The 16892-nt window shown below is 36.1% G+C and overlaps 1 protein-coding gene across 2 annotated transcripts in view; it reads right to left on the bottom strand.

The window, feature by feature from the left end:
• LOC131043543 (anaphase-promoting complex subunit 11) overlaps positions 1 to 16892 on the bottom strand; it is a 45922-nt gene that overhangs the window by 23586 nt on the left and 5444 nt on the right. Inside the window, exons 3-4 of one of the 2 annotated variants that reach the window (XM_057976757.2) lie at positions 5983 to 6012; positions 5735 to 5829 (exon numbers count right to left, since the gene is read on the bottom strand). In XM_057976757.2, the coding sequence (XP_057832740.1) occupies positions 5735 to 5763 (29 nt within the window). In that variant the 5' untranslated portion in view covers positions 5764 to 5829; positions 5983 to 6012. Of the gene's footprint in view, positions 1 to 5734; positions 5830 to 5982; positions 6013 to 16892 lie in introns of those variants that run through there. The other variant, XM_057976756.2, reaches the window with a different exon arrangement.

Consider the following 16892-nt stretch of genomic DNA (forward strand, 5'->3'; position numbering starts at 1 on the left):
TGGGGCTGCCAAAGGGAAATGCAGCATTATATTATAAGGGGTGTTGCTATTAGGAGGAGCAAAGTTTGGGGATAAGCAACACTCAAAGTAACATCGATTAATGATAATTAGGCAAAAGAAGTAGCAATCAATTAGAATTCTAATTGGTATTTATGATAACCATCCATTTGTTAAGAAGAGTCATTGGGTATGTCTCTTGGAGGCATCATACCCCACTTGCATAGCATAAGAAGGGGATCAATCCCTCTCATTCAGGCACTCAAGTACGATCAGATAAAAACACATTCAGAAACCATGAATTATCTAATTGACATTCTTCATTGAATCGGTCCATAAAGCCAGCCTCTTAGCACAATACGGACACATACTTATAAGGGGAATAAGAAAAAGAGGGAATAAGAAAGGAAGAACAGCTATGCAGAATATCAGCATCACTTAGCAATAAATATAGAGCAAAAAGAGGCAGAGTGAATCATCAAGAAATTGGCACTCAATAGGAGAACACAACATCAGTCCTCTTCAGTAAGTCACCATCGATCAGATCATATCAGAACTATTATTAAGTTACAGGCAGTAACATCCTTGTTCTTGGTGGTGTGCCTGAGAATGTGTTTAATATGTATGCTTAATATATGAAGCCTGATAATGTTCTTATGCAGAATTTAATAGTAATATTAATATAAACTGCAATATGTATGGCAGTCATACTTAATATTAATATACATATATGTAAAATATTTGACCAGACAAATAATAATATTAGAATGTAAATCAGAAAGAACTCTTAAGTTAATACAGTTAAAAGTAATTGGAAGGAATATAGCAGAAGGCAGAGACTATTGCCAGTAATAGGAAACAATCAGCTATCACCGTTAAAGGTCAGCCATCCATTATTATTGATTGGTAAGTCAACATATCCCTTGTATTACATAGGTCATGATCATAGAGGGTTTCCTATCAGTCTTTGATGATGTCTAATTAAATTAGAGATTGCACAAATAGTATTATGTAAAGCCAGAAAATCTGTATTGTCAGTTTATATCTTAGTCACTGCTATACTGAAAATGAACTCTTACAGTAGGCATTATACAATCAGTATAAAGTAATTCATTAGAAACTGTGTTTGTTTGTGTGAGAAGGGATGGGGGAGTATTCCAGTGGTGACGAGGGGCTCACATGTGGTCATAAGGACCCATGGAGTCAAGGAACCAGTTACTCCTCCCATGCCAATCTCACCAAGATGGAGATGTGTGTAAGGGTATAAAAGCTTGAAAGGGCAGCAATACGGGCCGCCAGGTCTAGCAAGGAGATAAGAAGCAACCATTCCTTGGGCTTGGTAGACAACGGACCCAAGCAATCCTTTCATGTCTCATATACTCTCTCCCTCTCTGTTATGACAGCAGAATAGATTATAACTAGTTAAGAATGAATATGTTTGTAGGTGTTAGCCTTTCCTTGTTGGTGCAGGTTATCTTAATTGAGTCTCTACTCTCCAAATATAAGGTAAGCTTCAAACCCTATCTCTAATTTATGAAATTATGAATAATTAATTGAGCATTATGATAAGTATCTGATTCAGATTTACTATTATTAAGTTTAGATAGGAATTGTCTCCTAATTAAGCAAATCGATTTGAGTTATGAATGTATTGAAATTAGGCAATTGTTGCTAAACAGGCTTATATCTAGTAGCGGATATTACAGAGGTCTACATGACGCAGCCTCAAGGTTTCAAGGTTACAGGCAAAGAGCACCAGGTATGCAGACTACTAAAGGCTCTAGGAGCCTGATTTAGGCCATAAAGAGTGTGGTACATCAAGATTGACAAATATTTGGATGGCCAGGGCTTTTAGAGAAGTCCTTCAAATCCCAACTTATATGTTAAGAGCATTGGTGGTGATATCATTCTTCTTGTCATCTATGTGGATGATATCATCATTACTGGTAAAGGGGCACATTTGCTTGAGCAGATCAAACTGAGTTTGTGTCACGTGTTTGATATGACCGATTTGGGTCTTGACTCTTCTACATTGTCTCGGTGTAGAGGTTTGGCAGACAAGTGGCAGCATTTTCATCTCTCAATTGAAGTATGCTAGGAGTTTGTTGGACAAGTTCAAAATGACAAACTGCAAACCTTCATCTACACCTATGAAGAAAGGGCTGAAACTATCAAATTCACCAGTGGTGAATGCATTAGCATTCAGGCAACTAGTTGTCAGTCTCATCTATCTTTGAGCCATTAGACCTGATCCAAGTTATGTCGTGAGCTACATCTCTTCATGACAACCCCTAAGGCACAACATTGGGTTGCAATGAAGCATATACTGAGATATGTGAAAAGAACGCTTGACTTAGGCATTCTCTACAATTAAAAAACAAAGATCCTCAGCTGATTGGTTTTACAGACTTAGATTGGGCAAGTTTTGTTGATGACAAGAAGTCTACTTCTGGATATGTCTTCAATCATGGCACAGGTACAATCACATGGACCAATAAGAAGCAACAGGCGGTAGCTCTTTTCTCGATAGAAGCAGAGTTTCAAGAAACTATTTTAGAGAGACATTTCCTTATAAGCTTTGGAGGCCATTTTGAAGGTGTGATTCAGAGTTATCAAGAGCAGATTTGGACAACCTACAGCAATATTTTTGCATGGTTTTGAGAATCATTGAAGCTAACATCTGAAACGACAAGTGAGACGTCATTGTGAGACCCAGAGCTGGTTTTCTGAGGGTTTTGGCAAGGGCGGGTAGGGTTTCGAAGGCATTTCTGAAGTATTTGAGCATAAATCTACATACTACTGGTCTTATTCACCTCGAAAAATAAGAAAAAATTAATGTAAGTTATTTCTCAAAATTCTGGGCAGATTTAGAGTGTTTTCAGTAACTTCTTCATACTCAAAAATATTCAAAAATTTCTTTAAATTAACAAAAAAAATTAGATAAATATTCTGAGTCTAGATCTGGTTTATTGAAGGGTTATTTATTTACAAATAAATTTCAGAATTTTTTGTTGCATATTTTTGGAGACATTGTTGTTTTTGAAAATTTGGAAACATTTCAAAACACATCCCTAAAATCAGGGATGGCAAGAAACACATAAAGGGCGCTTGGTCTTCCCCAAGGCGGCTGGGGATGTCTCAAACACCCCTCAACCATCCCGGGGACAGCCAGGCATCCCCTAGAAAAAGGAATTTTTAATAATGTTTTAAAAAGAAAATGTTCACAACATTAAAAAATGACTGTAAAATATATCATGACAGCATTACAACAGCTGTAATAAATTGGCTCCTGCCCTCTAGCATGTCATTGGCCCAAGAGCTTCACCATCAATCATCAAATCACTGAATTCTTCATTGAAGTCAATTCTATGGAGCTTGGTAGGTATCTTGGATAAGCTAGGCCTGCTCTTCAATAGCCAGTACTTGTTGATTATGCGTAGGCATTGGTAGGATCATCATCATAGAACGCCTGTGCTGCCTCCTTGCTCTTGTAGATCATGTTGTTGAATTTAGGTATATGGAAGGCTTCACTAATAGCTTCCTCAGAAAGGTAGGCAAGTTCTCTGCCATTCGGTGCCACTATCGTCCTCTTGCTTGTATCATAGTGCTTGGCACACTCAACCATCAACTCATTGCATTGCATAGCTGGAGGGAAGCCTGTTGCTTTCACTATTCCGCTCTCAATCATCATCTTGGAGTATCCAAAAGGCTTGGTGGTATACAACAGTCCTTGAAATTTCTTCATGTTGATTTGGACGAGGTTGATATCTCCTACGTTGCCCTAGAATGATACAATCTTGGACTCCATAGCCTCTCACTTTGAGTCCTCCTTGATGAGAGAAGTCATGATCTTGCCATGTTCTACCTGTGAGACTTGTCCAAGTTAGTCTATTGAAATGGTATGAATGCTTGTAAGTGGAAATCAATCACCTAAGCTAAGAATTTCAGCTGTAGAGCTGATAATTCATCAAAATCCCAATTATGCTTAAAACCCTAGGTGTCTATGCCAAAACCCTAGTTTACAAAACCTTAACATAACCATCTTAATCAACGAATTATGCCTTGAAATACACTTAGATGATTGCTATGCAATGAATTAAAGCCTCCTTTGATCAAAAGTGATAAGCAATAAGGTACAACAGCGTTGAACAAAGTCTGATTTCTTAGAAAGAATGATTAAATGTGCTTGTCTCAGACCTGCAAACTGATTAAAATGGGCTGGTAATCTCTGAATAGATTGCTCTTTTAAACAAAATTGCTTTCTCCTAAGGCTTCGCTCATGTCAAAGGCCTGGAACTCATATAATCGCTGATGTAGAGGTGATAGACTTGCTTTCAAAATTCCCTGTTTGATCAACTTGTTGATGTTTGAAGGAAACAATGTTGCTATCTCCAATATAGCTGATGCAAAATCGATTTTAGTTTGATCAAACGAAATGATCAAACATAACTTTATACTCGCTTGGAAAGGTGTGATAGTTCATCACAAGGCCAACATAATTAAATGTTTTGCAATTAAAACTTATAAGGCCGACTTGAATCATCAAATTTAAATTCAAATAAAACGTCTTTCCTTCCAAGTTGTGGGGCCCATTCAATGCATCCTTTTACAAAAACATCTTCCTTAAGTCGCTGATTTGATATGTCAATGACAATTGGTTACCCTTAAATCACACTTTCAAGGTAGCAAAGGAAATCCTTCAACTCTTAAGTTGCACAAACAGCATGTCAAAGGAAGTGATTCATGTCTTAAGTCGCACTTTTCACCTAGCAAAGGAAATCACCTTTATCCTTAAGTCGCACTTTCAAGGGGTCAAAGGAAATCGTTTAATTCTAAAGTCACACATTTGACATGACAAAGGAAATGGCATGATCCTTATGTCGCACTTTTGGCATGGCAAAGGAAATGACCCAAACCCTTAAGTTGCACTTTCAGGGGGTCAAAGGAAGTGCAATTCAAAATGCCTAAGATGTCCATTGGAAGCTTGATTGGAGATGGAATTGCTCAACTTGTTGATCCTGATCAGCAAAGGAAATAAAATAGAACCTTAGGTCGCTGCCTCAAGGAGGCAAAGGAAGTCGCTCAAAAGCTTAAGTCGCTGTTTCAAGGTGTCAATGACAGTGACTGAAATGCTTAAGTCGCACTTTTGGGGGGTCAATGACTGTGCCTGAATGCTTAAGTCACACTTTTGAGGGGTCAATGACTGCCCTCCAACATGCAAACTTAGAATGTTTACCCTCCAAAAGCAACTTGCCTTAGCCAAATTTGTACCTTATTTCAATCAAAGCCAGCGAATTATGTGAATCCTTGACCTTCAAAATGTCGAATGTGAGATCAACTCAAACTTGCTCATTCTAAAAGGATCGCTCCTATCAATCTAACCTAACAAACTCCTAAAACATGAAATTAAAAGAGGGGCCCCCATTTGTGATGGTGCGATGTGTGAAATGGTCACAACACCATGTATGCCTTGTAGATTCAAAACAATTTTATAATTTTATTACTACTACTGTTATTCTGCAGAACCTCTTATAACAGATACAACCTACCACATAAATTGTGGCATACACAGATATGAAATACAGATTTGTATACATGTATGCATATGTTTTTGACTAATTAAACTGCAATGTAAAATTTACCAAGATGCAATTTAACATTTACATCTGTGAGAAGTGGACTAGACATTTATTATTAAAATGTATGTGCACAAAAAGGAAGTGAATACATAGATCACCATTTTTGGTGGCATTTCTTCATGTGCATATATAATTGTGGTGTGTTAGAGCAGGTGAACAAATTAAACACAGAAAAGGAGAGAGAGAATATACTCTGATCATTGATGTCCAAGGCAAAATTGCCACAAGTCAATGAGTTAAGAAAGTATTCCAGGATACCCATCGCACATTTACACTTATAGTAAAATGAAAAGTTTTTCAGTACTGCTAGAGGACAAACAACTTTCCCTATTGTAATAAAGGATACGGAGAATTTTGACCTTCATCCTGATTCCTCCTGCAAATGATGCAAAGCATATTAGATGGTGCAGTGCACTGGCTTCATTGTCTATCTTAATCAAAAAAAAATTGAAAGAAAAAAGCAAATATGCATTAAATTAAACCAGGCATAAACACAAATTCACAAAGATCTTGAGGCCTTGTAACTGCCCATGTGACAATAGCTAGCCATTTAATACATATTACCTAATGCAAAAAGACAGATGTTTATATTGAATTAAGAACTAGCTCTTTTCAACAAAAATCCCAGAAGCCTAATAATTTTATTTTAACAGAGCATCAATCATTTTAGACCTCTTTATAGATACATTCACAGACTGCCAAACGATCAGTATTTTTCTTTAACTCAAAAAACTTCAACAGTCTTCATGCCGTCATTCTATTTCAGGTAATCCTTAACATTATATCAAAGAATCTTACAATGGATTATTATAACCAAAGCATTTATACAAAAGGTGGAATGTAAATAGAGTTTCTTCTATTGTGTGGAAAGAGATCTACTTCCCTCTCCTATCTCAATGCTGATTCATCATTTTGTAGTAATGAAGCTGAGAAAACATGTACCTGGGAGCTTTTAGGGAAGCCATTCTCTACATATAAACTTTCTTTCACTGATTGTATCTGCTAAAGATTCAGTACAGAAATATACCTTTAAACTGCCAAACCTACCATTATCAAGACAATTATATCATGCAATCCCCTAGCCAATCTCTGGAATATATCAGAGACCAGTTGCAACACTGAGAGCTCTGGGAATTTCTTTTGCGGGTCTTGCCTGCTGCACATGCATGTGCAATAACTGTATTCTTGTGGATATTTATTTTTATTGGTTCTCATCGGTAAATTGGATCCTAATTGCTTTAAATTGCTTCCTTATCTTGTGATCATTCTGTTGCTTAAAGTTGATAGCAAAGTATCAAAATTAGATATCTTGTAGTAATGCTTACTTGTAGGCATGCTTGCTTGACTCCTTACTTGATGAATTTGGATAAGGATTAACATACGAAAGCTATGATAACAGAAGATTGTGAATAATCAAAAAAATCATTGTAAAGTGTAAAGAAAGATGTGCTTGCAAAATGATTACGAAATGCTAATGATGTATGAAAATTCTAAAGGAAAGATCATACAGCTTGATACTTAATGAGTATGGTATTTTGCAATTGCAATGCTGTGATTGTTTGTGTTGCAATTGTTATGTTAGAATGCAATAAAGACTTACAATGAAGCAAATGACTGATATTGGGTCGTGTTGAATTATTACTACTAACTACTATTTTATTCCTTATCAATGCATTGCCAGATAAATATCAATAGTAACATCTCTTGCATTGCATCTTCACAAGCAAGCATACAAAGCCCAAACAGGCTTGGCTCGAGACTCTTCATGCTCTAGAATAATCCAAGGATGCCTAGTGGCTTCTTCATCCCATTGGCGATGGGAGAAATGAACACCTAAACATAGAAGTGGCTGTTCCTCATGCATTCTTAGAAGATGATGCAAGCGCCATTGAACAAGTTGCAAAGAAAGTTGAAATTATGATTCCAACAGCCACAATGTTGGGAGTGTATGCACAATTGATGAGAATGGCAAGGAATCTCCTTGTAATGGACCTGGGCAGCACCAATGTTACATACATTGATTATAATAGAATTAATGCTTGGACACTTTCTCATCTCTATCGGGAACACATTAGTTTTGGTATGCTTAACCTCTCCCCCACAAGCTATTCTTAAACATTAAAAGGGTTTGATAATTAAAGGTAAATTGTTGCAAATAAAAAAATTGGACAACTATTTAGCACTTTGTTTGTCAACATAATACAAAATTGTTTTTGACTATTTGATCATTGAAATGATTAACACTTAAGTAGAGCATCCACAAATAGTAATAGGAAGAAATAAAATAGTTGGAGAAAGAAGTCAAATCTACTAAAATTTACTGTGAGTTACTTGTTGTAGGGTTTGTGAACCACTCTTACTTTCTATTTTATATATTTTAAACTTCTTTTGTTAAATTTTGTTGAATAATGTAATTTGAATAAACATAGCAAGCCACCAAATACACGGTACCCTTTGCATGTAAGATAGCTTTTGTTTTTCTTGTTTGAATGTGATATATTTCGTGAATACAATGTCCTAGAAAACTAGCTAGGTATGAAAAATATGAATTTATAATTTAGTTGTTAATAATATTAATTAGGAAAAAAGGATTGTCATGCTTAATGTGAGAAGGATATAATAGAATTATGAGTTTAATTGTGTTCGTGTGGATATGTAGGCATGTAATTGGGCATTTCAGTCAATGGTGTCAACAAATCAAATTTATCTCATTGTGTGCACATTTGTGTCAAACCCTGAACAATTGTCTAGTAAGCCAAGTTGGATTCAAGTATTGTTTGGATATACTATTTCAGAATTGAAATTATGGCTATGAGGATTGGACTAGAGTTATTGGCTGAGTTGACAATTGTTTGCTTGACCTAAATGACTACAATACTAATCAAACTCTAATTAGGTGAATAAATAAATGAAATCCATAAGTTGGAATCCATCATCACCTCCATTAATAATTTGGAATAATCATCACCTAAATAGGATAACTTAATTCATTAGCAAAGTTAATGAAGTTGTATTGCTGAGTGTTTAGACCATTGACATCATATATTGGCATTAGGTGGTAGGTTTCTTTGAACTTTCATATTTGAAATTGCTTGGATTAAGTTTATTTGTGATAAGTGATTTGAAACCAGATACATTTGTATTAGTAATATAATTAGTGATGGATTACCAATAGAATCATCATGTAGTGGTGAAAGAAGGAAACCCTTATTAAGATAATAGAACATAATGAGATATCAATGTCAATGGATGACTAAAAAATTGAGGCACATCTTTAAGGATAAATGAGTGAGAATAGATGATAATTGTATTGAGGGACTAGGAAATCTAGTGTATTCTTGTAATTGAGAGTGTGAATATAAAAGCCTATTTTGGTTACAATGAAGAAAGGGATCAAGTCATAATTAAGAAAAGTGGTTACAACAAGATCCTAGATTCAAAATAAATGAGTTGTAATATGTTATAATTATTTTGATACAACTTCTTATAGAACATGCTAGGAGAATTAAGAAATAAAATTGAAATCTAAGTAAGAAGATTGATTTAGCAACATGTCATACACTAATGCATTAATGCATACCATTAAACAATGGTATTAAAATAAAAGAATATGGAACGGTGATTCTAACTTATTGATAAGATCTAAGAAGATGAGCGAAGGCGGGAGAAGCAGTTGTGGAGGGGCTAGGGTTTCCTCAAGGGTGGAGGAGACTAATTTAGAAGACGATGGGGATGGAGGGGCGTTTGTAGTGTTGTGCGCATTTGGACAGCCCTGTCATATCGTGGGTCTGCATTTATCTTTGGGCTCTACGGCGTTTCCTGGTTTTGCTACGGTGTTGTGCAAGGAGGGGGTTGTGGCTGATGCGGACTCTATGCTGACTATTGTCGGTTCCCCTGAGGACGGGGCTCTGCTTCAAGTGATTGGCGTTGTGCGGCTGGCCCATGTTGGGTGTGGATGGGCCCTCATTGTTGCGTCTACAGACAGAGATGGTGGTTTTTGCGTGCCTTCATCCCTCTTCTTGTTGTCTTGGGGTGGGGGGGAGATCTGTGATCCAGGTGGAGTCTTCGATGGCTGGCTCTTCTTAGGGCTTGTCGTTTTTCCTAAGCTTTGGGTAGTTTTGAAGGGTTTGGGGTTGTCTTGTTCTAGCTTTTCTCCGATCCCTCTTTTCTTCAGAGGGCTGCGTGAAAGCTTTTTAAGCCCGAACTGGGTGCTTTTTTTGATGATCTATTTGAGGGCCTTTTCTAACAACCTTGTTCCTTCTTCACCATTGCTAAGGTTTTTTGGTGGTTTTTATATCTCCTCAGGTTGTGCTTTGGATGCTCATCTTCAGCCCTTGTTGTGGGTTGTGTTGTTGCAGGGGTGTTTTGTTTGGGGGGTCTGTTTGACCCTAGTTTCTGGATATGTTCATGATTTCTTTGTTCGGCCTTTCTCAGTCTGTCCTATTGAGGTGGATCATTCTTCTACCGAAAGGAAAAGTTGTAGGTTGAGTTCGGGGGGACAAATCCTGTTGGGGGCTTTGGATGCCCTATTTTCGAGGCCGGATGATTGATTGTTGCTCTCTCCTTGCTGCTGGGTTTCAGTCCCTTTTCTCCTATAGAGGTGGAGATTTTGGTTGAGCTTATCTGCTTGGAGTTGGATTGGTTCAAGCCTCTTCTTCAACATTTGATTTTGGGAGCCTTTTTAAAACCTAGCTGTCTAGCAAAGCGTTGTGGTTCCATCTCTTGGTTGCTGGACTTTGGTTCATGGTCTGAAGCTTTGTTCTCTCTGCTGACAGTGTCCATCTTTTTAGGCCCTATTGAGGTGGGTCCCAATCCTATTGATGTGGAAAGGTGCGTTGTTGTTAAAGGTGTGGCTATCAAATGCTTTGAGGTTGTTGGCTTCATCCTAGTGGTTTTGGGAACCATTACAAAACCCAAATCAAAGGTCAAGGGAGCCTTTCAAAAACCTCATGTTTTTATTCAGCTCTTAATGTTTATCTTGTGGAATCTTGTTTGGTTGGATGCTGACAGTTTTCAAGGGCCCAGTATAAACTGTGGTTGTTTTTGGTTAAGGTTTGGGCTAGCTTTTAGCTGCTCGGAGATTTTGTCACAAGTTAAGGGAGCCGAGAAATTCCCTGCTAGTAGGCTGAGGGTGCTTGTTAAACCCTCATTATTTGCTTTTATAAGCTATAGTTTGATGTTGTAGTCTTGTTGGTGATGCCAACCTGATTTGTAATGGCTATCTTTTGTTTGTTTGGTTGGCATAGTCTATTTGTGGTTGTGCTGGTGTTTGGCTGGTGTTTGGTTGATGCTAGCCCGTTTAGCTATGTTTGGGTTGTTGATTTTCCTTGTTTGTATCCTTTGGCAGCGTTTTTTTTTTTTTGTGGGTTCCAGATCCTGGTAAAATCTGAGGGTTTTGGGTCCCTTCAAAACCTGTTTTATCCTTAATCAAAAACAATGGTATTAAAATAGAGGTTACTATATGAGCCTTGTATAGCTTGGAAATTACTAGAGAATTGGTAATATCTCCAATTTTATTAGATTGAATTTTATGTATAAGATAGTCATTGTGAGAGGGTGCGACTTCCCATAGAAGTGAGGAGAGAAAATGAATTAAAATGAAATTTAAAACCCTTTGACTGATTGACAAAGCATTTAGCCAATGCGTAGAATGACTAATATAAATAGGAACATTGGTTGAGAATTAGAGTTACTTTATAAAAATAAGATTTGAAATATATTATAAGAAGCGCACACCTTCTCATAATAGACAAATTATGTTTAAATTGTAGTGGTGATTAATTATATGACGTCAAAACTCTATCTTGCTTGGAATGTTTTTACATAATAAATAGTTATATTTACTTGTAACTAAACTTATAATTGTTGTGAAAATTGTGAATTTGCTACAAAAAGAATGTAATGTTATTATACAAAATGGATGTCATAATAAATGGATGATGATCCCTTATTTTGTTGACTACACTCTATCTCTCACCTTATCACCTTCAAATGTAAGTAGTTATATTTTATCATTGCATTTGGAAATGAACACAAGTGCTTTAGTTCACTCACTCTTTCTCCCTACTATCCATGTATGTTGATGGTGAGATAAATGAGTAGTTGATGTGAAATGAGCCATGCGTGATAAAAACATAAATCACCCTTCAATGCTAAATGCTCTTTTAACCCTATACTTGTGTTTGGATGAATGATCTCATTCAACTAAACAAGTTAGAGAAGTCGAAAGGGTGGATTAACATGTGTATGTTGATATGATCCCTCCTTATTGTACATTCTTCTCGAAAGGTAAAACTTAACAATGATTATGTTGGAATAATTTTAGGATAACTAAGGTCTTTTTATTACTTTTTTCACTTAAGCTAAACTTAGGTGCTTTATTTTACCTAGGTGTTATGCTTGTTTTAGTCTAAGTAAACTTAGAGGCACTTCTAGTTAGCTTTTTTAGTTTGTAGTTGAACTTAATTTAGCTCCTACATTGCATTGCTTTAGTTCCTCTAATTTTAGGATTAGGGCATCTCTTGCTTTCTATAAAGCATGTCATTCATTCACTATAATTGTACCTCCAATATTGTGTACCTTCAATATTGAATCTTCTATTCTTTTGTGCAATTATACAAAATTCTCTGGTTGTTATAGAGCATACAATCTTTACTTGATCTCCTTTGTGTGATACGTCTTTTGTTTGCAAATGATTCTTGGCTCATGTGGTTGATCATCAACTTCTACATGGTATCAGAGTGCAATCTTAGCTCCCACATGGTATCAAAGCTTTTTATGTCAAGTTCATGTCTGCATGCTTGAGGGATCCAACTTGAGGTGAATTTTTTGTGCACTTTGGGCTCAAACGGAGGTTGCCATCGCGTTCATGACATCAAAAAACCCTAGGATTGGCTATTGTTTCATCAAAATCAAAGCAGTTGAAAATTTGGATCAAATTTGCTAAGAGCACGCAAATTGGGGCATTTTGGAACAAAATGTAGGTCACCATCGTGCTCAATAGGCCCGAAAACCTTAAGATCACTTACAAAATCGTCAAAAACGAAGATCGGGCAAAAAATTGCAAATTTTTCTTAGTGGCACGAATTTCTATATAGATCCGTACCACCTATGTCAGCACCTGCATCAGAAAAAAACGGCACTTAAAAAAAAAATACGGGCTCGCAAAAAAATTCCATCACTCGCTTTTAATTGTCATTTTTTTCTTGAAAAAGGGGTGTGTTGATTTTTAGAAGGGTTAAAAATACTCTTAAAAAAAGTCAAATCAAATAAGGCACGTACTTTTTTCTGCACTAGAGTACCTTTATTGACAGCATGCTGACGTTCATCAGCCCTGTCCTACCTTTTATGGCAGACTTACTAAAAATAACACCTAGCTAAATTTAGCGAACCTCCTCTATTTTTGGCTTCCTTGCTCTGAAAAGCAACGTATGGTTTTTGCTCATAACTTCGTCATACAGAGACGAAATCAAGCAAACGAGATATCGTTGAAAAGCCGGTTCCAGCATCGATCTTATTCTACAAGTGGTTTGATCAGATTCTGCAACAATTTTCTGTAACAGGTGAAATATCCCTAATAAATTTTGTCCTAATTTTTTTTTAATTTTGGAGTATTGACATTTCGTCAAACACTTGTCAAGCAATGTCACTGTATTCTGATTTCTGAGGTGAATGCTTGGTTTTGATGATTGTTAAAGATGATTTTTTCATTAAACTACATATGCTGTTATAAAAGAAACATAACCAATAACTTTGCATTCAAAGACCAGAAAACCAACACCAACTATACCTTTATTATCATAATAAAAGGTCTGATTACAATGTTGATCAGATCTGATATAAGTGTGACAGTGATTACAAACCGATTCAAATTAAATGTTTGAATATCTAAACATGTTCCACCTACCTGTAATTGAGCTCCCCTTTGCTGCTATAAAATTCTGATATAATTTGGGCGACTTCCAACTCACAAAAAACACCTCCTACATCAAGCGCTCCTCCTCCAATTGAGCCGATTTGATTCTAGAACAAATCTGTGTTTGTATTAATGTTTTTCCAGCCATATAACATTAATTTCTGCCCTGTACAATCTGATATAAACCTGCACCAAATTCTCCAGAAGTTCTGACCAATGCCAAACAATTCCAAAAAATGCCCAAATACAGATTGTCTATAGATGAATGATTCCAATGCAATTTCCTCTGTCTTTGCAAACTGAAGCTGTGAACCAATTGCTGCGATTCCTCAAAAATATTATTGTTCTTCTTAACCAAAAACCTGGGATTCGAACCTGTAAATCTGGCAATGTGATCACAAAACTAGAAGACTTGGGGCTACGTCCAAGTCGATCAACCACCAAGGGTTTCGTCTTGGAAAGCTTTCTCAAGGCTACGCCACTCGAGAGAAAATCTGTAAAAATTATCAAAGTCATGTAAATTTTCCCAAGGCCGATCTTTTTTTTATTTCTGCCCTTTTCCATCAATTATGTGATCCACAATTTCTGCCACCCAATCTGTATGAATTTAATATTCCATTTTGGTTTATAAAGATATGTGCTTGCCACCCCATACAATAACTGATTTAAATTAGGCTTTAATATTTAATTTGCCCATGTGTTTAGCCATCCAATTAATAATGTTTTGACTTAGGTGACTTAAGGAAAAAATTAATTGTCTCTTATTTAAACAAAGCACCCCCATGATATCAACTAGGAATGATAAGTGGCCCCTTCTTAGCGAGGGCAAACGAATAATTAAATTCTTTTAGCACAACCATAGTTTTTTGCCCATTTATTTAATTATCACCGTGTAATGGAGCTTCTCCAACAAGCTGGAGGACTTATTAATTTAAGTGACTTTTGATAATACTTATTTTATTGAAGTCATTTTTAATTAAATTAATTAAAATAAAGTCATCCTTTTAATATTTAATTCATTTGGACAACTTTAAAATAATTAATTTATTTCGCCAAAATTTGGGGACATTACACCAGGCCTCCAAAGTCAGCCTTCAGTTTTGCGCTTCTGGGGCCATATCTTGCACATTCAAACTCCATTTTTCGACTTTCATACATCGTTGGAAAGCTCTAAGAGTCCCCTATTCAAATATTAGGTCCTTTTCTACAGAATTTTCATCAGGTACACAGAGATCTCAATCTTGTCCTTTTTGGGCTGCATGCAAATCGGGTCTCTATTTGTATTGAGGGATACTATGTTTGTCTCATTTTTGGAGATTATCTTGTGGAGTGAATCATGTATAAGGGTTGTAGGTGTAAATATTGTGGGAGCAATTAGGATGGACATGAAATGTGTCCTAATTTCTCACATAATGCTTTTCAAATCTTGCTTGAGTGTGCATTAAAATCTCAAGTTGCTCCTTCTCCACCAACAAAGACAGTTGTTGTACCTTCATTGATTGAAACCCAAATTCCCGTTAAGCAAGATAATTCATCCATTTGTCTCCCTAATTGGGATTCCTATTTGACAAACATTACTTCATTGTTTGTGGAGTCTCATATTTCAAATTTGGAGGACACATTTGAGGATTTATCTCTTATTTGATGACAGTCATAGCACAATTGTTGACACATCATATTTGTCTTTGGAGCTTTTTCAAAATCAATTCCACTGGTTCCTTGTTTGTCACCATCTATTGTGATTGGGCATGTACCTGATTGGTTTGTGGCATCTTCATCATGTAAGGAGTTGGTAACACGAGCACTTTTCTGAGACATTATCATATTTTTAGATTTGGATTCCTACATCTTCCAATTTATGGGAGTCGCTTCTACTATTTCCAATGGATTGGTTTCGTCCGAAGGGGAGAAATGTTGTTTGCAGGCAATGGATCATGTTCTGTCTTCAAGCATTCATCATTGACATAGAAGCTACTTCTACATTGGGAGGATTCTTATCCTCATTCTCTCTCTTATGGGGGGGATATTCATTGTACTTATGTGACCAATTCTGTACTTGGGGGGCCACTTGGAGTCCATCTCAGTTACACGTAGATCTTTTTCAGTTCATTGCATCTCTCGTTTTTGGAAAGGGGTTTTTCCCATGTGGTTTTTCTCCTTTTAGAGAGACCTCATTGGTGTGAGTTGCATTGCTTTGCATTGGTTTGTAAATGAGTACCTGATCAAGCATTAGTTCTCAAGACTCATTCATGCATGCATTTTGCATTCATAATTAGCTCTTTAGCTTATCCCTAAGTTAATACTAAGGGGGGGTGTTGGAGTAATTTTAGGATAATTATCTAATTATTTATTAATTAAGTCATTTTATTACTTTTTTCACTTAAGCTAATCTTATGTGCTTTATTTTATCTAGGTGTTATACTTTTTAGTTTGAGTTCACTTAGAGGCACTTCTAGTTAGCTTTTTTTAGTTTGTAGTTGAGCTTAATTTAGCTCCTACTTTGCATTGTTTTAGTTCTTTTAATTTTAGGATTAAGGCATCTCTTGCTTTCTATAAAGCAAATCATTCATTCATTGTAATTGTACCTCCAATATTGTGTACCTTCAATATTGAATCTTCTATTCTTTTGTGCAATAATACAAAATTCTCTAGTTATTATAGAGCATACAATCTTTGCTTGATCTCCTTGGTGTGAGGTGTTTTGCTTGCAGATGGTTCTTGGCTCCTGTGGTTGATCATCAACTTCTACAGATTATGTGTTAATTTCGAAAGGGGTCAAGTAGGCAATAACTCTATAGGATAAATGATAAGTATTTTTTTAGCCTCTATATCTCTCTCAAACTCTTGTGGGAATGATAGAAAAACAATAATCTTAAGTAAGCCAAAAATGGGGAAAGTAAATAAAGAATAAAAAATGTAAGATAAAATGTAAATATTTTCTATATGCTCTTGTTAAGAAGGTTGTCTAGGCTATGGGTATATGTATGAATGATACATGAGTACTTGTTTCCATTCCCATACTCTCATTGGGAAGGTTAGATTTAGAAAATGATTCCATGTTAATTGACTTTGGGCAAACTTATGAAAAAGGTAAGTGCATAACATGTTACTTATTTACATGCTATCATGTTAAAGGATTAATAAAGATTCATTAATATTTATTATTAGTGTTTCAATTAGATAATTTCATGGATGCATCTCCTTGCCTAATGTTTTTTCCTCGTCACCCATGGAAGAATTCACTCTTCTAATTTTACCTTCCCCTTTCTTGTGCACTCACTGCCATGTCATCAATTCCGAGTGGCATTGCATGTAGAAATGGCATAGTTTGTTGTGTGTCA

The sequence above is a fragment of the Cryptomeria japonica genome, chromosome 2 (genome assembly GCF_030272615.1).
Source record: "Cryptomeria japonica chromosome 2, Sugi_1.0, whole genome shotgun sequence".
In the NCBI taxonomy this organism is placed as follows: domain Eukaryota; kingdom Viridiplantae; phylum Streptophyta; class Pinopsida; order Cupressales; family Cupressaceae; genus Cryptomeria; species Cryptomeria japonica.